The 24,965-nt window shown below is 35.8% G+C and overlaps 1 protein-coding gene across 1 annotated transcript in view; it reads right to left on the reverse strand.

The window, feature by feature from the left end:
- Window positions 1–24,965, reverse strand: part of LUZP2 (leucine zipper protein 2) — a gene marked incomplete at its 3' end in the record, with an annotated part of 198,263 nt that overhangs the window by 108,186 nt on the left and 65,112 nt on the right. Inside the window, exon 2 of the mRNA XM_082318626.1 lies at window positions 876–993. Coding sequence (XP_082174752.1) covers window positions 876–993 — 118 coding nt within the window. The remainder of the gene's footprint in view (window positions 1–875; window positions 994–24,965) is intronic.

The following is a 24,965-nucleotide window of genomic DNA, read 5'->3' on the forward strand; positions in this document are numbered from 1 at the left end:
GACAAGATAATAATATAATACAGCACAGTATTGAGACACAATACCAGCATTCTCCTGTGAACAGATATAGGGATGCTACTCCTTATATTTTTCCCATCTAGCTTACATCAACACGATGATAAAAATGCAATGTCAGGAAAATACCACCCTTTAAAATGGCATGACATACAGAGACAAATCTCAACTGATAATGAGTCTGAATATTTTTACCAGACCAACAGGCTATATCTGGAAAAGGTTCTTAACTGAATATCTGGTGATTTTAGGACCTCAAATCCAGAGAAGGACTTTTAATCTACGTTTTGCTCTGAGGAGCTAATTTGATTCCAGAGTCAATCTGACTATTGCCCTGTCAGCCTACCCATGATACCCAAAAGTTAAATACAGAGGTGTCTCAGCTCTAGCCGCAGGCTTATCTACCCAAATTTGTCAGCTAAACTTGTAAAGTAATGTCCTGTGGTAAATCCAGTCAGTCCATGTAGATGGCACGTCGGGTAGGTAAAGTGAGCAGCTAAACTAGGCTGAGTATATGTAACTCATCAGCAAAGATGCAACCTGCAACAGCAAAGGAAATTCTTTATAGTAGCTGCCAGGACAAATGTGTGGTAACTCCATGAAGACAGCTTATTCTTTTTCCTTCCCTTCCTTTTTTGTCCTACTATGCTCTATTTTCATATTTTCTTTGAGTAAGTGGACAAAGGGCCCAACTCATTAGGATTACATTTTCCATAAAAACATCGGTTTTCTGTTAAGTACAAGATTGACAAAATAATAATTATTCACATATTATAAAAAGCATATTTTTTGTAATAAATAGATATCAATATGAAAAAATAAAGGTAATTAATCCTACAGAAACCGAGACACAACCTAACCTGGAGGTTTACTTTAATTCCCTCAAGTTCTTTAGAAGTCTTCGACAGTTGACGAAGAATATTGCTCCTTTCCTTAAAGACTTCTTTCAGCTGTCTTTCCAGTTCTTCATAGCCCTGTCTAACACAGAAAATAGAAGCATGAGATCTTCTCAAAACATTACTCAATGCATTTGAAAACAGTCTTAGTTCATCCAAATTGAATTAATTCCAACACTCTTTATAGATTCCAAATTGGAGTGTGTCCCCCATTCACCTATATAATAACTTGATTTCTCCTAACATAGATAAATAGATGTTTTACATGTCAAAATGACGTGCTGCATCTAAGTATGCAAATTATCAGACTGAAACACTGCAAATGGTGTATTGTCTGTGATGAGCAGGAGACAGAAAGGATGTATTTAACATGAGTGATGGTACATTGCATGAGATTTTTCTTATGTTAAAAGATTTTCCATGCAAGAAACCAAGCAAAACTTTGAAAGTATGAGGTTTTGTGACACCCAGTAATTTGAGGGAAGGATGATTCAGATCTATTTTAACTTCGTCAAATTTATTTCATTTCACAATTTCTCCTCACTTAAACATCCCTACAGTATAAACTAGAACTGACAAATATGCTAAGAGGAATCAAACCTACTTATGAATTAATGGGTAAGTCAAAATATTCTATCCTTTTCAAAATGGTAATTTTCACCCAGAATGTAACTATACATTTTAAAGTTTCTACAAAATCCCCAATGAAATAAATCCAATTCGTATTGTTTTAGGTTGAATGACATACAGATCCAACTCTCATACCCCATTTAAAAAAAAAAACAAACATTACAGTTAATTCTAAAACAACATACTTTTTCATTTAAAATTGTCATTTTGAGGAAGACTGATCAGTGAATTGAAACATCCATTCCTTCTACAACTTAAGTTTAATTTTATTTTATTTTTTTCCTCCTTGCTATACCTCTGGTTCTAAGGAAGGGGAATAAAGAACCTCAACTCTGCAACATATCAATACTATCTTATTATTGGATTCAAGACCTTGAAGTTAAACAGGAATCTTAATGCTCTTTTAATGGATTTTGAATACACACTTCAGCAAAGAAACTCAGTAAAGCAAATTAAATGTGCTGTCTAATATCAGTCCTATTTTAGCAACAGACAGCTCATGAAATACGCTAGATTTATGAAAAAAGAAAAATATTCTATATTAAATGATACTTAGATACCTAGATACCTTAGATACCTAGAAGAGATGAAAGTGAATAAAATGTCTCTTTCATCAACACAAGACTTTAGCCAAAGAATCTTAACATTATATTGAAGTTTCAGCAATAATTATATTCAGCTTTGACAGAACGTTGCAAATTAAAAAGCGTAGAGTTCTTTGAGTTTGCATATCTAATGAAACACAAATGATCTCCAATTTCTGCTTGTTGCTGCAAAAAAACTCCAGCAACTTTTGGTCTGCAACGGAGCACCCAACACTTTCAGTGAAGATCTTCAGCACAATTGCTAGGTCGTCTGTTTCATTTTACAGTAGTTCTCCTTTAGAGGAGAGTTGAAAATGAAAAGAGGAGAGAGATTTCCCCCCCTTAATACCAAAAAATGTTACATTTTCCCAGGATGGTAAAATAAAAACTACAGCCTTTCTAATGTGTTCCATAGCTGGTAGATAAAAAGCTCAGCTGTCAGTATTTTATTCCCTTTATAAATTTTCTTTTTTTTCTTTAAATTTGTGGAGGAACTTTATTTTAAGAAACTGTTTTCAGACCATTTCGATTATGTTCATCCACCAGGGGAAAAGAAAAACTGGAGATCTAGTCGGGGAACAAGAAGTGACTCTGAGAATGACTGGGTAAAGTCAGTGTAAGGAGGTAATGCCAGGACTCAGCTATGAGCACCTACTAGTCACCAAACAGCACTCATAAGTAATGGAGGTTTTGGTTCAAATTTTTTTATCAAATTGAAAGAAAGGACCTACTGTTATATGAATTAAATCTAGCCTGTGCTAGAATACCTGATAAATATTAGTATTCTGGTTGTTACATGCAATGTAAATAAAATCTCCTGCATTAAGATTTATATAGAAAAACATATAGTTATTTTGTTACCACTCCAGCTATGGGTGATTTTAAACAAGGTATACATCACTGTAAAAGAGCTGGCCCACATCAGTGGGAGTAACAACGTTATGTGTAATCAGCCTAAAAAGCTTCAGAGAATACTCCCATCTTAATCTGCTGAGGAACAGAGGTCAAGGAGGAATTTTCTCCTGCTAAAAGTAATCAGGTAGTTTCAGTAAGGTCATCACTTCCATTCCTCTTTAAGCATCACAAAAATTGTGTTAGACTTATTGGTCTCTTTTGCTACTGAAATGTTGTGCTTTTGTTTAAAGTTAAACCCTGCATTTAAAAAAATGACCTGCAACACTGTCTTAACATCACTTTAAAGTAACATGCACACCCCTTCCAATTCCAGTTTATCTTGAGCATTTAAAGGCAGTAGCCAATTATGCTTCCCCATGAGTATTCAGTTGGCACAGGTTTCACTCTGTTGTCTTGTAAATACTGATACATACCAATTTGCATAAACTAGAACATTTCCCAAATTTTAAAATTAAATTTAATATAAACCATACATGCACTTATATTTTCTTTCATATTATATTTTATGCCACACTAGGCAGGCAGAGGGAGACAAAAAGCCAACAACTTACCACTGTGAGTCACAAAACAAACTCAATCCTCAGAACTGTTACAAGATAATTTTAAAAAAAGCAAAGAAGAATGAAGATACAAGACATACCTATCAGATCTATTAACTATTAGATCCTCAAAGGTTTTAAATTCTGGACAATATTATCCCTGATATCAAGCATTGATACTCTTAGCATTGTGTCCAAGAACAGTGCCAGTGTACTTGAAGACAGTAAAATTTGACTCTCCACCTGTGTGATAGCCAACAGACCCTTGGATTAGCCCACCTGCTTTGGTGACCTCAATTTCTACATTGTAAACTTCTGTCATTTAGACCAACGAAGTGCAATTCAAGTGAAAAAAGGTAAATCGGTAAATACGGTGGTCTAATCATGAATAACTTAGATTATTCAAGAACTCTCATGTTCTCCCACAAAACTGAATATATCTTCATTTTTACACTTTAATATTAACAAAATTCTCAGGACTGGGTTTAAGGAAAGATCCACGGTCAATTGTTTTTCTTATTCTTCTCTTTGACCAAAATTTGTGAGACCCAAACATTTGATAAGTACTCTTTGGAAGGTTTCACACACATATATGCGATACGATTTTAAGTGTGGATAGATAGGCAATTCTAGAAGTAAAATCACTTTTCCACATCAGCATGGCCACACTCTGCAGCTGTGCCGTTATATTAAAAGAATGGTGTTTTTTTTCTGTAGCTCATGTTACATAAAGTAACTATTTCTAACATGACATAGTAATATTTCTTTCATCTGTGAAAACATATAAATCAAAATATATAATCACAAATACAGATTTTTGTCCTGATGAACATCAGCAAACTCCTCTGAATTTGATTAACTAACAAGAAGATTATTTGTCTAATTAAGAAACAACTGCAAGATGTAAAGCAATTGGACCAGATATCAACAAGACTTAAAACGGTGTAATTCCTCTGAATTCAGAGAAGATTTAAATTGAAGGAACACCTAATCTATATCTAGGAACATGAATGAAACACATGGCCCTTTAAGAAGGATGGCATCATCCCTCACCACGTTGGAGAGAGGAAGAGAAGGAACTTTAGTAGGAAAACAGTGAAATGTTAAACTTAATGACAAATTATGTGGATGTGGAGGAGAGTGGATTCTTGCAGCCAGAAAAATAAGCTCTAAACTGAACAATTTGCATATGCTGAACTTGGATGCCAGTTTTGTACTCCAGTACAATTCTGGAAGAAGTTGACTCAGTGAATGCGATGTGTCACTGCTGTACCACCCTGCCATAAACACCATGAAATCCCAGTGACTTTCTGCAATCTTCCGATCCTCCAAAACTGTCAGGGTTCTCGACTCACTTTGCAGTATAATTATATGTGGCCAAAATAAGTTAAACCCATGCCTAGGAAACTCCACTAAGTAATTATACACAGATTAAATCTGTTCTCCGAATATTGGGTTACACTAGTTACACCATTCTGCAAAATAAAGTGTCATTATCAGCATATCCACCTGGGATTAAAATGAATCATTATCATTTTAGCACATTAATGTGCTTTTACAAATGTTCATTATGAAACAGAACAATTTAGCAATGCTCTGCATGTTAAGGTCATCTGTAGTACTCCAACTGCAAGTTATTTTGCTTTTACCGTCAGCCAATTGATGTAGTGTCAGTGTAAATTCCAATATCATTTGTTTTCAGGGAATGATATTCACTTATAGTTTTAAGCTTAGTCAGCTGTTTTGACTCTTCTATTATTCTTACTGACATGATTTAATAGATTATAGTAAACATTTCAACAGATTCTAATTTTCAGTTTGCAACAGAGACAAATGTCTAGTAACTAGAAAGACTTGTGCCCCGGAGATCACTCCACCTCTGACTGTTATTTCCTTAAATATTAGAAGTTAAGATTTTAGTCTTCAAAATAAGGATTGAGTTTATTTCTCACTGAATAATATGTAATATGTCAAGACAAAGTAAAATTGATTTTGTTTTCCCACTAGGTTTATAAAGCCTGTCTTTGAAATAAAACTTTTATAAAGATTTCAATTATTTATGGTACATAAATGTCCCTGAATGAAAAAAAAAAAAAAAAACAATCCTTAAAACAAAAGAGAAAACTGAAACACAACCTGCAGTTTAAGACAAACTTAGATAGATGTGTCTTTCAGCAAATCTGTTATCGGTTATATTCCTCAAGTCACTCTTTCTTTTTTTAAAACTTTCCTGCTATAATTGCAATTAATAGCTTAGGTCATCTTACTATAAATTCTAAGAAAATTAGGTGAGATGATGAGAAGGTCACAGCCTCATGGGTTTGGCTGTTTTTTTTTAAAGCAGCAATAGTTAAGAAAAGAGTAGATTGTATTCCTTTTCATGCATCATGAACAGTAAATACTGCTTAGAAAGTACACCTGCAAATTGCATGATTGCCCAGGTGTTTCTAAAGCAACCTTTTAAAGATATTCTTGGTGGCAGATGCGTACACATGAGTGTGGTCTATATTCAAGTGAGAAAAAGATTCATCACAATTCTAAATCAACATATCTGGAAGTTGAAGATAACAATCTCTAAAATTGTAAAATAGGCAAACGAGACAGAAACCATTGACAATGATAACTGCAATGCTGCTTTTTATCTCTCTCTAAATATGAGCATTTTTAAACTAGAAATTCAGTGGGAGGGAAGTAATTTATTAATGATTAACAAACAGAATGATCAGGTTATCTAAAAGTATGCAATATCTACTAAATATAATTATAGTGTGTGTATATATATAACATACTATACTAGTACCTAACCTACTTTTATCTGATTTCAGTCAGCTCTGAATTAACAATAACATTTGAAAAAAATCATATAAGCATTAAGTTGATCAGCAGACAAACTCTCGCTGAAATCCAGCCTTTGTCAGGTATAATTGTTCTCCATACTCAAACGGCATGTACGTTATGTGTTTTACATGTGGGCATTATCTAAACACTGTGTTTCAGACTGGGGGAGGGAGGAGGATGAAAAATGACCACAAAGACTTGGGGATTTAGGGTGAGCCAAGGAAAATTTTTATTTATCTGGCCTTCATAATTTGTGCAAAATATTCGGTTGGAATGTTTCACCCCTACCTACTGAAAATTATGTATGATCCTGTGGTCCAGGCTTGATTTATTAACAGTTCAAATAAAAATCACATTGTCAGTACTTACAGACTATAGCAGTTATGACCACTTAAATAGACTTAAGTGCCCGACTTATTCTAACTTTAACGCCCCACAAAATGGTAGCAGCGCTGTTTCATTTTATTTGGTTTCTACACAGGTAGCAACTAGAGAATCAGGTCCTTTGCATCTATTTCCTCTTATTTTTTAATGCACTCATCGTAAATAAACCAAAACAATCTAGCATCTTTATGGCAGACTCTTGGCTGTGTAGAATCAATGACTCATCAGGGGAAAGATGCAACTGCCAGTTCCCATCAATGAGTAAATGAGCAAAAGGAGATTTCTGAAAACTTGCAGCTGGCGTAGATACCTGCCCCCAGGAAATGACACAGCAAGTTGAATCACCACGTATAATGTGATACTGAAAATAATGACCCAAAGAAAAAAAAAACAACAAAAAAAACCCAACTTGTATTCACACACTGGAAAGTGCACAGGCCACAAAAGCAAAGAGTTATCGTCATGAGAGAGGACTGTAAAAAACCCTGTGACTGATCCCACGGAAAAATGACCCATCCTCCCAAACATACAAGTAGGTGTGATGAGCCTATTTTCTTCTTCAAGCTATCATTCAGTAGGCACTTTACCTAGAGCAATGAATCCTTAGTGGATTTATACAGTTGTAATAGCGAACAGACATCTTCTGAAAAGGAAGTTATTAAACTCTTTACAACTATTCAAATATAGACTGCATAAATATGGTCTCTGTATGTAGAGTTGACTTTCACATCAGTTCTACAGGATTTAGTTTTTAATAGGAAATCACACCAAAACCATTCTTTTCCTGATAGCTAACATTACCCTTTTCGGTTCTGATATTCTTCATCATTTATGTCCCTAATACTGCATTTGGTCTGATTTTCTACTGCGTATCTAAAACATTTGGCTATGACCTCAATGTTATTACCCTTAAATACAGCACCATTACACTAGTCTCCTCAGATAACCAGCAATGCTTTTTTCCAACATCTCTTACAATACAGTCACCTCAACATTTCTGCCTCAGCTAGCTGTATAATTTAATCTTGTAGTTGTTTTGTAATTTTACATTTAATTCTGCTGTTTAATAAAAAAAGAACCTACCAACATCATGACATCTATAGGAAATCTCACTCTCTGTCTAAGCTCTTATCTCAGTTGATATTGAAATTGAAATATTTCTACTTTCCCTGACAAAACTGTCAATGGGTAACCTCTGAAAGTCTATTTCATTGTTTAATAACTTAGTTTAGTAAAGTTCACTGATCAGCTATAATCAAGTTTTAGAAATGGAACTTGTAAAACTTTTTTTTTTATTAACCCAGAGGCAACAAGATGACAAATTAGTCCCAGATCATTTGATTCTATGTACGTAACCATGCACACACAATATATACATATATAAACGTGCACACAAATGAGATGTATAAACCTAGGGCTAATGCATTCGAGGCAGAGATGCCACAGCAGTACTCTTTTTAAATTCAAGCTGGAATCCTATAATCATACTAGGAACATGCATAGTGAGATCAGCTGGCAGTATGATCTATATTTTCCAAATTCCACTCAACATTTCTACTGGGTGTGGAAGGGCAAACAACACAGTAAAAGGTTAGCTAGTTAAATTAACTTCCCCTACTCTATTTTTAAAAATAAATGTGACTTGTCTTAATCATAAGCTACCCACTTTGTGTCATGTGCCACTTCTCAAAAATCTAATACTACTAATTTAGATTTATTGCATTAATAAACCATACCATGTTTTTTTTTAAATATATGAGTAAATAATTTTTCAAATTAGCATCTGAGGAAGTCAGGATAAAGGTGATATTGGTAGTTAAAGGACTCATGTGCTTGACTAACCCTTCATTTATCACTAAGATCCTAAATTCCTTACCAGTTGCTACCCAGCACCACAAGCACCTAAGCATCTTCTGTGTTACCAGAAATCAAATCCTGACACTGTTGAATTGCTGAGAGACACCAAGAAAAGAACAAGGAGGTGTTGAATCCATGGTCTGGTGATTGGAAAATGTAAGTTAAATGGTGATCTTGTGAGTATTTATTAGGGCAGGGAGAAAAGCCAAAGCAATGAGCAGTGTGAAAATTAGGGTTCTCCTGCACTTAGAGAGACCTGAGATGGCCTGGAAATTGTATTGATAATATAAGCTGTAATAAGAAAATAGTTGTGATTTCTGCTAAGGGAGCCTAAAGTCCCTTCGCTGCAGTGAATGCCACAAAGCTGCCCAAGCAAGGCAGCCCAGACTGGCTGCTTCTGCGGTCCTTCAATGCCAAGGGCGTCTCACAAAAGTTAACTGCAGCCTGACATGGGCTAATCTCTTTATATTCTGTGATATTTGAAGGAGAGGAACAACCCCTTTGGGCAGGGAATGCAGTGACTCGGGACCGAATCACTCTCTAGCGAGATTTGTCTCTCCTACTGACTGTAGAGGAAGCCTAGCAATAAGCATCATCAGGGTAATGTTTTCTGTGAAAGACTGGAGGTGGAACAAAGCTGCTGAACATAACTGAATTCAGCCGGTACAGTAGTCATTGCACAAATACCCAGATCATGACAGTAAACCAACAAACACAGCTGTCGTACTGACAGTAGAGTAGTGATACCGATGAAGACTGGCAGCCTGCCTGCTCACACCAGGGCTGCCAAAACGGGCTCACTCATGTTGAGCAGCCTCTGCTGCCAAAGCCTAGTGACTTGTTAGAAAGGCATCACCTTTGAACACAACTTTAGTTACAGATTATCAAAATCCTTACTCTGCTTCAGGATTTAGAGAAAATGCATCTGCACCTGCATTGCTAATCCATCTGTCTTACATTTGAGATAGCAGGTATTAACAAAATAATTGGGTTACTAGCAACAGAGAGATATATATGTTAAAATTTGGAAGAAAGAAATTTCCCTATTTTAATTCCTACCATTACAAAATATGATTATATTAAGCTTGTCTTGTAGCAACAAATTTTCCATTTTTTTTCCAAATATTCCCAATTTCCAAATTATTTTTTTCTAATTTCACAATTTCCAAATATTTAAAATTGCTGTTGCATCCGAACTTCTACATTAGTTCTGCTCAAACATGAATAAAACAGTCTATTCAGTATAATTCTTCCTCTCTTCTTTCATATGCTCTTGTGTTAATGTGATTGAATCTAGGGTCATTACAAAAAATAAATCTTAATCTTTTTCAACTGAAGAAATGAAAAACCCCTCCATTTGATTAAAATTGTTCCAGACATTTTTACAGAAATTTAGAAATTCAAGAAGAAAAACTTTGACTATTATATTGTCTTCTCCTACTGTTCTCTGTTGGACAGTTTACAGTGTTTCAGCCCTTTAAGCTCGAAGCCTTGGAACTTCTGCCACCACCTCTGGGAGGTATTCCCACAATCTACCAAAATCAGAATATTAAAAAACCCCAAGTTTCCTAATTTTAAGCCTATATTTTCCCTTTTTTTCACTTTTTTCCCTGAATCATGGAAACTCTTGCCAACAAATCTGTCGCATCCAATTTCACTGTCTCCTGTATCCTTTTACTCCTTCATGGTGCTATGAATTCGAATAAGCTAGGCACATAAAGAGTAAGGACAACCTCATGGTTGGAAAGGCATCAAATGTAAACTAATTATTTTCTTATTGTGTTTTGTAGGCAAGCGATATGGCTAGTTTAATATTTAAGTTTTTGTTTATGCACTTTGACATCTGAGATTAAGGAATATCACCAGTACCAGAGTCCTATCTGCTACTAAACTTGGTTGACCTGGAATGACTGAGTGTATTCAGTTATAATCAGAAAATGGGAGGTCTGCATATTTTTTGCTTTGAGGGTGAATATTTCTTAATTTTCATTCAGTTTTCAAATTAATTGGGACATCTCACTCCAAAATATTACTTCAATATGTCAATATATCACTAAACCATTATTACCACAAGATATTAATTAATAATTGCATATTGATTATATAATTCTCAAATGATAGGGTATAAAGTGTGCCACATTGTGGATGTCCCACAAGTGTAAAAAGAATTTTAAAAAAAAGCATCAAGAGCGTGAGGTGAACTTGTTGCATAATTGGTGCTACCAAATTAACAAGATAAAATAAAGGATAAAACTAGCATAGATACTATCAACACATTGTTGGCAAATGCAAAAAAAAGGCGTCATTGCACACCATTGAGCCCAAGCTTCTGAGGACTGCCTCTCATTACCCGATGGTCAGCACCATGTTAAATTGTCTTCTTACTAGCTCAGAGTGGTGGCAGAGCAAGCATGAGCCTTGTCCGGAACAGACAGTACCAATAACCTGATGAAAACAACTTTTTTTGTACAGAAATTGTTACAAAAGCCACATAATATAAGAAATATGTAAAAGTTCTTATCCTGTCTCCCAGACATCAGTAGAAAATTTGTCAGTTTTAGTTGACTCTTCTGACATCGCTTCCTTGATCTTACAATATTAAAGCCTCATCTAGGGGAATACCAGAATCTGTCTTGGACTCCTGGTAAACTTTTCAAAACTATCTGGGGCTAGCTTGCTTGCAATAAACCTCCTCTTTTTCTTTTTTTAATCCATCTGCTAGATTATTATACAAAAGAAAACCCCTGCAAATCCCTTCAGAAAACTAAAGGAAACACAGTAGGAATATTCCGTTCTACCTAGCAGAAGGATTTCTAGGTATTTGTTTTACTCAATCTGGCACAAAATGAGAAAAGTGAAACCCAAGCTCCTTATAATGCCTGTCACCCGCTCAGCAATTCTGCTAGTGGGTCTGTCCTTGCACCTGCTCTTCACGCCTTTATAGTAGCATTAGAACAATAAGCAGAATAGATAGAAGCAATTGTGTAGTTCATTTTCTGCCAGAAAGGACAACTTTGAACAATTTACCATTAAATTTGTCTTTATGCTATCAAACCACCTTTACCTTTGTTCATTCCACTGTGAAAACAGATTATCTCAAGATACTATTATCCTGTGCTTGTACAAAACACAGGACCATGCATGCTGCAACTCATTTCTTTAGGATTTTTAAGATACTAAAAAATAATTCAATTAACTCCTTGTTACTTTTTTGTTTGTATTGGCACAACGATGATGCTGTTCCACTCACACATCCAGGATGTCTTTTTCACTTCTGGTTATATAACTTACAAAAATTATTCTCCACGTCTTGAACTGTGTCCTCACTAAACTTCAAACACTTGCTTAAAATACTCAAAAAACCTAATTATATATAAGCGCTGTTCTGGATAGAAATCCATGTTCTTATAAGCTGTACTTAAGTGCAGGCCCCTAGTCTATTGAGAATAATTGAATTTGGTTTTGTTGCTACTATATTAGGCATTTTTCTTGAATTGTACAGATGTATTGCATTTCTATTTTAAATACAGTTAAATAGTAGCCCCAAAATGCATTGCTTGTTAGGGTCATATATTGGCCAACCAAACAAAACTATTGTCTTGACTTTAGCCATAACGTCACTTCATTTGTATTTCTCAATGTGATACAATCAGGTAAAAAAGAAAGTAAAGAGAAAAGACAGGCAAGCTGAAGAGAAAAATACAGCTGTATCTGCTAAGGATCAAGGTATGATCCCATGGGAGAGAATATGAATTGTAGAAAGACAGAAACAGGACAAAAGTCATCGAGTGGAAAAGAAGATACAGAAGCAGCAGAAAATAAATATGAAGTTCTGAAGAGCAAACTGAAATCTACACGAGAGTCAGAAATACCTGAGCAGCCCAAAAGAATTGGCAAGTCCCAGGTAAGCAATTAAGAGGGCTAAATAAAGAACTTCAGGTCCACTGCCGTGTCTCTGACTCCTTAACTACAAAATACTGTTTCCAGCACAATTGACGTCAGGGAAATTTGGAGTAACAAAATGTAAAACAACTAGTGAATACAAATTATGAGGAGTAGACACGAGTACCCAGCAAGCAAGAGAACTGGCAATTTCAAAAAGATATTGATTTCCGAAACATTAAAGAGAAACACTGAAAACAAAAAAAGAAATTAGGTAGATTTTAAAGAACAAGAAATGCAAAATAAATGAAAGGGACATAAAAGCGAAATTATTTCTCTATCTAATGCTTGCCAAAATACTGCAAATTTCTGTAACAGAGATACAGCCCTTTCAAATTCAACCATAGAAAGTTATCCAGAAATAGCTGTATGCAGGAAACATTGCAATATATCACAATATCTATCTACTTCATGGCCCTCCTTTCAACAGATGATATATAGAGATATGCATATTATTTCAACAGTTCTTTATCCTGTGAAATGCTTCTTTCTGTTTCCCTCAAAAATGTACTGAAACTCAAGTTTTAAAAAAAAAAAAAAAGTGATAACATAAAAAGTTAAGTAACAGCTGCTATTCCCATTGGACCAATACCTAAAACCATATTGATTTTTCTCTTTATAAAGTCTGTATGAAGTTAGTCTTCAAACAGTTAAGCTTAATAAAATGTAATTGTCTAATAAAAACTGCCTGTGATATTTATAGCTTGATGGTTCATCAGTAATATATCTAAAAAACAGAATAACATGTGAATGGATAGACTCCAATGGATAACATGATAGAATAGATCGGCAAAACATGCTTTACTTTTTTTACATTAGGTTTATTTATATATTTTCTTCTAAGACAAATTTGTATTTCCAAAAACTTGGATATAAAATTTTATGTTTATAATAGAAATTTTAGGTCAGTAGGGATTACCCTTATTAATCACCATGCCATCCATCCATTCTGAAACTTATCTTACTAGTGTGTAGGACTTTGGTGAGATTTGGATCAATTCTTAATGAAATCTTTGGTGGTTTTCACTTAACACTTCTATTTCAGAAAACACTTGAGGTCTATGACAAAACATTCAGGCAATTTGCTCCCTTCTTTCCATCAGTGTTCCTACCATGTTTACTTGTTCAGTGCCTAAAACACTTCATAAACGCAGCGTTTTTTTTTGTTTTCACGTCGGATTTTCTGAGGCATCTATCACGTCAGTATCCGAATGATCCAGAATCACGACTGGATCATTTTTTTCATTGAAGTAAACATCCTTAGTGAACAGACAAGAATGTCATGAGGGGAAAAGGAACACCAGGTAATGAGATACTGCTAACCTCAATTTGTTAAGTGGACCAAGCAAGGGACCATCTGCGTCAGGACAAGCCTCACACAGCCACACCGACACCCTCCCCATACATCTGCCCAAGATGCACCCCAGTTGCCACTCCAATGAGTTGGCACAGTCGCACATGGGGGAAAACACAGCACTTTCTCCAAAGGGTCTCAGTGCTGTGCACTGCGTGGCAGATGGGCACCAACGTGTGATGGTTCCCCCTGCTCCTTTTTACATTGCCTGCCCTCCAGTCTCTGCTACTGGTTGGTTTTATAATCAGGTGTCAGTACAAGCCTACAATCAAATCAACCCTCGATGATACTGGGGGTATACCTTCCAGCAGTTTCAGGTATTACTATGCCATTATTTGTTGATCTGCAGACCATACCAAGGCTCATCACCCTCAGTTCCTATTTGCGTTGTCCTGTTTGCCAGGGCTCACAACACTCAGTTACTCAACTCCTGATCATGACAAGGTCATGATGCTCCTTCAGCATAAATACAATAGAAAGCATTATCAAGTGCAAATATAAATGTTTCTATCCCTTCCCACTATAATCTTTTTAATTCACTGAAAATACTTATTTTCTGAATACATCATAATGAGAATTACATGGGGAGGGAAGAAACAGCTAAATTACCACATACAGAATGCAAATCAAGTGCTAAAGAACAATGTTCTTACCAAGTTTCATGCATATATGTGTTTGCAGTTGAGAAAATCCTTCTGGATTGCTGAAATGCAGCTATGTTAATAAGCAGATATAAAAAGCAAATGCTGAAAACCAATGCCCATCTCACTTCCTACACTTTCCTTTTCTCAGACACTAACTCTTTCCTTAGCATATGCCTCCATCAGCAGCCAGCACCTGGTATGTCTTCTAGATGGAACAAAATGTACCTCTTAACTTCACTCCAGTTTTTATTTTTATCGGGTTCCCAGTGATACAAGCTCTTCTTCAGCTGCATCAAGAACTTTGTGAACTAAACCTGCTCAGAGAATATCTAATTGACATAGAACAGCAGTGACGACACATTCATTTTTTCCTCTCATTCCATACCAGCTTTGAATGGCATTTCCATTGCAGATTCAGTGGAAGAAAATGCTACATCGCTAACTTTTTCATCAACACACTTTGTGAGATCAAAAGTTTCTTTCCAAGGATGGTACATGAACATGCCTGAAATTTGCCATATATGCAAACCAAGGAGGATGGTTCAATACGTTGGGTATAATACCTCTCCTAAAAAAAGAAGAGCTTCCCTTACTTTGCATTCAGCCCATTTTTACTAGATCAGAACTGAGCCAGACATAATTTCATTAAATTGTCTATACTTGTAATTTTTCTTAGCATGACTGTCACACATTTTTCTAGGTTTTGCACTGTCTTTTGTGATCCTCACTCAAGTGATCTTCAAAACAACTATATCAAAATTGGAAAGAACAGGCTGTAGCACTACTATAACAATGCTCTGATCAGGTAAATTCATACATCTCCTGCTGGAGAGATTTCCCAAGTTATCAGCATACTAATACATGTATGCTGTCCAACTTCCAGTCTACAAATATTATTGCAGAACTTAAATTTTCCTAAATGCCCAAAGTATCGGATCTCATAATTTCATTCAGGTCATTATTTGTTTTCACATATAAAAGAAATACAATAAAAAGAGTTCCATTCAAAAACTGTTCAGGAATTAAATTCTAAATTGAACAGCTCTAGGCACAACTTAAAAATAATCCTAATTCCTTACCCCCAAAAAATAAAGATAATGGAAATATGTAAGACAGCTAGTCTGCATATATTCTCATCTCTCTGAAAACTGTGCTCCTGTGCAGTAAGTGTGCAAGGATTTACCTACATTATAAAAAAAGGTGAAGGTCAAACTGCACTAAAATATCTCTTGTCAGTTAAGCAACTTAAATAACTTACATCGGTTAGTTTGAACCTATACTCAACTTCTCTCCGGTAATAGCTTAGTTTCGAGGGAGCTAAAAGTGTTAATCGCTTTTCTGGAAACTCTGAGAACTTAAAACAACTGAGCATTTTGCTGTTGCTGGACCTCAGATAGTACAGATAGATAGGGTCTTGGGGAAGATCCTGTTCCCCAGTACAGTATACGTACTTGGTTTGAAAAACCTTTCCTACTGCACTTGGAAGTATCGCTGAAGAGCAGTCTGACTGTGAGAAACAACCCAAGCTTTAGCAGAGATTAGTTACAAATTCCCACAATCAAAGTGAACAGTAGTCAGTCTTTCAGGAGGCCGTAAAGGAGACACTTCTATTTACCACTACACATTCCAAGAAGGTTAGAAAATGAGTATAACCTATATCACCCAACAGCAATTTAAAGGGTTTATTGATTTAGCTTTTATCTGAACTGTAGAATGGTCTCCTCAAGGGGAATTACAATACGAGATCACTTATCAAGGACAAGTCCACTCTGAATGAGTGATGTATTTTGCCTTGTAGTATTTATACCCAGATGTTTAACTAAAGCAAATATGCATGAAGGATTTTAATTATACTGAATTACAGTATTATTAGATATGAGAAAGGATTAGTTGCTTAGAGGGTGAGAGTTGTATTTAACATATCCATTTTATGATTTGTGCTGTCTACAAAATCTGGGGTATCGACTTTCTGATAATTCTATCACCATTCGCTCCCTCCCCCAGTGAATGGTTTATTATTCTGAAAAAAACAAAAAGATCAGAAAGTGACAGCTGCGTTTTCAAACCAATTGCTCCTTGCACCTGGTGCACTTTCTTACATGAAACCAAGAAAGGAATTGTACGTGGGGGAAAAAAGCCTTTGTACGTACAAACATATTTATATCTAAAAATCTACCAAGCCAAAACATAACATATTTTCCTCTATATTTCTTTTTCTTGAGAACCAAATAGAAAATACTTGAAATCTTACAAAAATATGCTTTTCTAGTTATATGTACTATTCATTATCATAGCAAGACTCTTGTATTCATTTCAGTAACTTCAGAGAAGCAGAGGTGATGTAGAGCCTTGATGATATATTTACACACTCCCAGTTGGGAGAATTTAGGAAAAAATGCCTGCACATACAAAATTACACATTTCTATGTAGCTCAGAAATCAGAAGTGGTATTTGTGATAAAAGACTTTGGATAGTCATATTTCAAACTCCCAAGCTTCACACATCCATTTATGCTACAAGCAACAGCCAGCACAACTGTGCCCTCATATATGTGCAGAAATGCCACAGTTAGGAGGCATGAATGCAAAAGCATTATTAAGATCAGAACTTGAAGAATCCAGTTCTTACAGGCTTTCTCAAAGCCCAACACGTCTTTCACCTGTATTTTTTGTTCCCTGTTCTTGTTGCAAGACTTGGCCGATACCCACATTTTTCAGGAAGTAATCATCACACTTGTCTAGAAGAGCTTATTTATGGCATGTAGTTCAATTACTGAGACTGTTATTAAGATCAAATAACTGACGCAAACAGTAGCAAAAAGAGATAGCAGACCATCTCAGACCAGCAGGACTATTGTCTGGACAAAGAGAGATTATTTTTGTTTGCATATAGTACACCCTTACCCTTCTGTCAGGTTTTCAAAGACTATGCAAATGTGAAAATAGGAAAGGGAGTTGCAGCACATTAATTACAGCAAAGAGGCCAACTTAACTATTACGTCAACAGAGTGGTTGACATCGACCACAGTGGAAGCTGCATTAGGAGCTATATAACAATCTATGTCTTTCTATTTGGATGAATACTTACGTGTCAATAATTTGTGTTCATTTAATATTAAAAGTGGTTATTAATTAATACTACAAGTAAGGCTGCAAAGTCAAAGTTGGTTGGGCAACACACCCTCATAATAAATATTTCGTGGCAGTCACTGTAATGGAAATTCTTTGATATGAGTCAAGAGCTTCCATTCCTATAGGAAAAATCCCAGATAATTCAGCACATTAAGAGCAACAGGATTCTAAATATTTAAAAGGAGTTCTACAGAAATTATGCTATGTATGAAATCCTGTATTTCTCCAGCAACAAACTCTCCAGTAACAAAATTAGACAAACTGAAATTTATATACACACCTTGCAGACTTGAAAGGACAGTACCTTTTGAAATCTACTTCAGTGAAACAGATCCAAACGTTTGGTAGCGTAACATTGAGTGTTTATGATATAAACCCAGTAGCAAACTCGCCAAGAATTACATAGTCATTACACAGCTCTGTGACTGCTGTTTATCATACTATCTTTTGTTTATATTATAAATAAAACTTTGGAATTCTTATGTTTATACTTCTTTTGTGATGAATTTTAGGAAAGGAAGGGGAGAAAACAGTAGCCATTTAAATATTCATTCACTTTTTTCCTCACTGCACTTCATGACATGAAATAGTCATTAGAAGTGTGCCACCTTCTATCAGCTACACAGGTTTGACTTTATGAACCCAGAATATGACAGCATTTCATTTTCTTTCCTTACACAGCCTATTAAACTAATGCATGTTAGTCTAAACCACAATGTCCTTTCTTACAGGGACAACTATTAATTTCTAACTATTTATATCTGAAGTAGTCTCATTGTTACTAAAGCCATTCTCACTATTACTAGAGCTGCACGTGCATACGAAACCAGGGACTGATGCAACATTCTGTCATGTTGGATCGCTAGAAATTCTCCAAGGCTAACTGCATACTGCACTCAGTGGATCATCTTCTGAAGGTACCTAGATTTTTAATTCAAGCTGGAAAAATACAAGAGGAGGGAGAGCACAATACTAAATGATTCAGTTTTAGTAATTTAAAAATTGTTTTAATTTGATCTGACTTACAAAGTGGCTCTTGCTGGAAGGAAAAAGGAGCAATGAATCTACAAGAGCAAAGGAGAAAGTGCTACATCCCCCATATTCAATAGCCCAGTTATGAGTACGTAAGAGAGTTTGGTTCGTATTTTCAACTACTTTAGCTTTTATGTCTGACAACAATGTAAAGCAACCAGGTTTTAAAACACTTAGAGGTGACACAGCAGCTCTTGCTGATGTTTTTCACACTTTATAGAGAATTATATATTCATCATGGTAGGAGTACAACAATCCCATCCCTCATGTGACTGATTCTTTCAAAAAGAAAAAAGAAAACCATTCTCAATGTATTAGCCTATTTCATACAAAGTAAAACAGCTGTAAATAAATGGGATTGATGGGTACTTCACCTTCTCACCTTTCAGAGTAACTAACTAGCTTCATATTTTAGACATTAAACTGCAAAGATAGTACAAATCCACAGCCTGTATAACACAGAGAAGGATTTTATAACATTGAAGAGAGGGAGGTTAGGAAAAACGAAATGTAATTTATTTGAATGTTGTTGTTGTTTGGCAACTGAATCAAAAATAATTATTCATTCTACCTCATCACTTTTAACCCATGTTCAAAAGTTTATGTTTAAAAATATTAGATATTCAATACAGCTTATTAGTTGTAAAAACCCTGACCCTAGAAAGGAAGCAGAGTTTCCTTTCTGGCACTTGAGATTGTTTGCTTTGTTTTCACATACTTATTTCATTGCAAGTGGTAATGCCAAGAGTCCAGCGTACCTTCAGGGTAAGAAAAATGAATGTCACTTTTTGTTTGATAAATAATTGGGCTCAATTACCTTTCTCTCTTTAGGCAACCAGGACTGGGAAAAAAGTTTTATGAAATCAACAGCCAACTCACAATAGATCCTGCACAATACTTCTGAGGAAAGGAGAAAGAAGTCTTAGCTCCCTAAAAACACATTTGTTGCAATGGCAGTCAGTATTGGTACGTGGGGCCCCGCTAACATTGCTTTGAGAAACGAGTGTAGTATTAACACTAACACCTCCTCAAGACCCTCACCAGGCATACTGCTAGGAGCACAATAGTTTTGGCTTTCTGTGCTAGTGTTTTACATCAGCCCTAAGGCGAGACCATCCACTAGCATAAGACAGCACAGTTCTGTTGAAGGCAACGCATTTGGCACGCAGCACATCTGCTCGTCTCCAGTCACGTACTTCATTTGACAAAAACTTCTTTGTTGAAGACAAGTCATTCTTTAGGTTCTCTTCAAATGAGTTCACCTTTGCTGCTTAGCTATAGAAGATTAAGCAGAGAAAGGACAAGCGGACTAGGAGCAGTCAATTATTTTGTGTTTGTAGCCTAACATCTGTCTATGCTCACGAGCCTGCAGCAAGAATTCTTCCTTAACTGCAGCTGATTTCTTGGTACATGCCGCTTTTATGGGGTCACTTGCAAAGATTTCTTATTACCCATCATTACTATGGCAAACGTCTGCAAAACAATCAAATATTGATAACAAATTTAAAAGAAAATTTAATTTGATAAAAATTATTTTTCTGTCCATCTTCTCTAAAACTTTTTTTTTAAATTATTATTTTATTCCCAACTTTTGGAGGCACTGAAGAGCACCATACAGAAGATGTTCCAGGCATGCATCTACTGCTGACAGACAGGGGGATTCTGAGAATGAACCAAATGCAAAACAGTATTCTTTATGTCTGGATTTCAACTGTGGGACACCTCCAGCTTCTGCTAAGCTTTCCAGTGAAATACAGTTCTCTCCTATATCAGGAAATAAAGTGTTTAGGTTCAAAGGCACTGTTCTATACTCAGATCTACAAATTAGAAAGCAAATTGCTCTGTTTCTTTAATTAACAGCTACAGGAGAGCAATATTGGAAGCTGATGTCTGTCACAAAGTCTGCACTCTGGATTTTGGTATAGTTCAGAATTGGCCATAAAATAGTAACCTTCACCTTCTGCAAAAGATTCTGAATGAGGCTCTCGCATGTGTTTTCTTAGATAACTCCTCCAACATAATTTATACAGCATATAGATTTCTTTGGGGAAGGAAGAGCTGACACTGATTGTCACGAGCACTCTTCTCCCAGCAATGTACTAGCATTTTTAAATAAAGATTGCACAAAAGGGATTTGCTATTATCAAATTTCCACAGCTTAACACTTTCAAGGTACCTTTGGCTAGTATCACACATCCAAGAATTAGAGAAGGGGTGCAGGAGAGTGTCTTGTTTTTAAGAGGAGGGCAGCTGTAAGGAGTTAATTTCTATTTTAGCTTCACGTGTATTTTTTCCAAGTCTTATAACCTTTGCTTTAGTGCAGTATTCCAAAAGCTTATATACTTCCCTGAGAGATCTTTGAATAGTTCCCTACTGCCAGTTTCGAAGGATATATTAAATTCTCATCCATTATCATTCACATTAGAGTGAGTTTTTGAAGTCCAGTATTAAGTTCATATAGCCTAGTTTACATAGTTTTATGCTACTATTTTTAATGTAGCCAAGCTGAAGAAATTATGATCGCTGGACCCTAGGGGTTCAAAAACTGATGTCTGATTCATCATTTTCCACTGCGTAGTCTGAAATAACCTGTGAAGCTAAGGCTCTTCAGCAAACATGGTTCAGAGGAAAGAAAGAAAAGAAAAGGAAAAAACAGTACTTGTACAGTTCTTTTTTTGGTGGGGAGAGGCAGGGAGCTGTGTTTTAAATTGTTCCTAGCAAAAACCAGTCTAGTTGTCTAGTTAACTGAAACTCCTTGATAACTGCAATATCCTCCTCCACACATTTAAGCTTTGCCCTGTAAAGCCTGTTTACAACTTATGCTTAAGCTATCTTTGGCAAAGCTGTCTGTTTACCTTATGGAGTGTAGGTTTTTAATTAGAACAGCATGAAAAATATTTACATTAAACAGACAAAACTCAGTGGAAAAAAGAAGCATCTGGATCTGATGGCTTTAACATTGAAATCTTTCATAGAAATTGCTTTTGTTTAATGAAACAAACTCAAAGAGCAAGCTTCCTTTGCTCTGTCGTATGCAGATATCCAATGCAAGACAGAACCTATCCCTGGTCTTATAATCTCTTGTTAAGCTTACACTACATATTTTTTTTCCTACACAATTTAACACACAGGACCTCCACAGTAGTCCAAATCCAGTGAAGCAGCTGATGCCAAGTAAGTCCACTCACGGTACTTTCCTAGCCTCTTCTTTTCAAATGCTTTCTCTGAAAGTTGAAGACTGCCAAGTGGTAGGGAAAGCACCATATTTAAAGTACACAGAAAGACAATACATACAGAAAGCAAATTCTAAGGCCTGGGGGCCTTTTTGCAGCTACTCTCTTTACATGCCAGTGGAGCAGAACCGTGAGTACCCAGGCAAATCCCTGATGTAAACACCACAGAAGAAACAGAAAAATGAACCCTCATTTAAAAAACAATGCAATGCCTCGCTCTTTTTAGCAAACATGGTCCATTTTACTTTTATAATCCCCAGAGTGCAATGCTGCTGTCAATCGCAAAGATACATTTAAAGACTGACAGATGATCTAGTATTACGCTAAGCAGGTTTTCTGCACTTTCTTTTTGTTGTACTCCATTCATACACATGCTCTGCTGTCCATAGCCCACTCATGAAGGTACATAACACTACCAAGGAACGTATATAGAAATTAGTTGTCCTCAGGGTTCCAGCAGCTGAAGAGAAAATACAAATGCACTCTCTACCCAGGAGCTGGGAATTTATTATCACTAGCTTTATGCTGAAAGGCTCAAAGGCTAATTTTTGATGCCATAATCTGTTATTTAATGATCCAAACCCTGGTTGTCTAATATTTTGTATGTAAACCTATTCCAGACGTTCTCAGCCGGCAGGTTCCTGGTAGTCAAGCACCTTGTCTCCTAAGGTATGAGCAGACCATTTTTATTACTGTTATAATTAGTACTCCAGGTACACTGGGCAAACATAGATCGACATCCGATATGAATTGCATGAGCAATTTAAACCTCAAGGAACTTATTTTTATGTTCTATACAGCAATTAGCTTGAAAACAGACTACGTTGTCATTTCCATGGTAATGAATCATACCGTCAGAGAAATATCAAACATAATCAAGAAGACTAATATGATACTATGCAAATTACCAATCTATAAGCCTGCTTCAAGATCAAGCGATTATGGTGGGGACAAAGGCATGAAATATAAATCCGTATCATTCTCTATCTTTTTTAACTTCGAAAACTGTAGATTGGCAGCAGGAAGAAATGTAGGCGGTATTTCAGTCTCTAAAAATAATGATATAACCTGTTTGTTTCCAAATAAAATTAAACAAGATCTAACAAAAACAACGGCAAGCACCACTAAAATGACAGTCATACTCAGCACTTACACTGATCAAGGAAAACACAAATTTTACTGCAATATAGCAGATTTCTAAGGCATACCTAAACTCTGAACTAAGGAGAGAGTAGATTTGTCAATTACTCTTTATAGATTTGTAACCTGTAACAAAAAGCATCTCCATCCCAGTATTGACCTAGAAGCATTTATTTAAAGTACCATCTATCTTCCAACCCAATCTATATTTTCTACTCCATACTGAATACACATAGTACTTATTAACTGGAAAGAGGAGCAGCATCTGTCAGGTAATCAGATAAAAGAAAGCAAACTAAAAGAAAGCAGGAGCAGGAGCAGAATAACAGGTTTAACACCTAGTTAAAAGGAAAAGTGTTTAATGTCCCCCTCAAAATGTTCCAGTTCATTGCAAAGTCTCCTAATTAAATAATATTTAAGAAGAGTGCAAATATCCCCCTTATTTATAGTACTTTCGTTCTTGTGTTTGAGCAAGAGACAGAGGAAATCCTCATTTATTAAAATACCTAAGACAACTGCTGGCAGTGTTACAGCAAACTCTGTTCAAGGGCACTCTGCTGCTTGCTGTCAGGCTTTCCTCGCACACCCTCCAACCTGTTATGAGACACTACAATTCATATGGCAGGAATTCACATGCAGAAGAAAGGACAGAAATTCTAAAATAGAGAAACAAAATAGAGACTGAAAGAACAAAAACCACCAAAACCCACCACGCAGAGCACACTGAGGTTTGATTAGTTAGCTCCAGAAGTTCATTAGAATTAGATGAAGCAACCTAACTTGTCAATCTTTTCAAAGCCTTGCCAGATGCCACAGTAAGAAGTTGTCTTTACAAACATAAGATTTTATCAATTTCTTCCAAATACTACCTACCTTTTCTATTCCTAATGAGTAGATCTGGTTATCAATGATATGATAAACCTCAAAGAGAATCAGATGAAGTGTACCAAGTTTGCCATCCAGCACTATACTCTGCCCCAAACCTTCCAACCCGCAGGGACTGCACTAGAACTGGTACAACAAATGAACAGATTTTCGTTAGCTTCTAAATTCAGTTGGTCTAGAAATTATACAGAACAGACATATATAAAGTTTAATTTAATGAATTCTAACTGAAACCTTCTTAATTTCCCTCTCCCACTATCGTATTTTCCCCTTTTCACCTATTGAAAATGTTTCTGTTTAAAAATTTTCCCCAAAACACTAATAATTTGTTCTCATAACATTTATCACTCTAAAATCAATTGGATGCTTATAACACCCATGTGATGTCACTTATATTCCTGGTTTCTCTCAATTAAACACTGAGGAGAAACAGCTGTCTGAGAAACCCCGAGAACAAAGTTGCAAGGTCAATAAGTATTTGCTCCATTTATCCATTTTTGATCGGGCATGATTTGATAAGGTAATTTATTTTTCTTTTTTAACCTCAGTAAGTAACCAGAATAGTAGTTATTCATGAGCTACGTTCAAGTACAGAAGAACTGACATGCTACTGGAAATGAAAAAAATATTGATATCACATTCTTATAGCAAGCTGTAGAGGAAAAAGTGTGTCCTGATTCTGCTCTGCTCTATGCTAGAATGAAATAGGTGACTACTAAGTTAGTGAATGTGCACTAGAATTAAACTGATGTATGAGATAATCAGGACTAGACCATATAAAAGACTGACATCTACTTTTCGTAAATATGATTATCAAGCCCACCAAATCGCTTGGGGAAGTTTAATCTACAAAGCTACGTAAACCAGCACATATTTGCTCTGACAGCTAAAATTGTTAGTGGCTTTAAAAAAAAAAAGAAAAGAAAAAAAATTTTGAAGTCATCA

The sequence above is a fragment of the Platalea leucorodia genome (assembly GCF_965183815.1).
Source record: "Platalea leucorodia genome assembly, chromosome: 7".
Taxonomy (NCBI): domain Eukaryota; kingdom Metazoa; phylum Chordata; class Aves; order Pelecaniformes; family Threskiornithidae; genus Platalea; species Platalea leucorodia.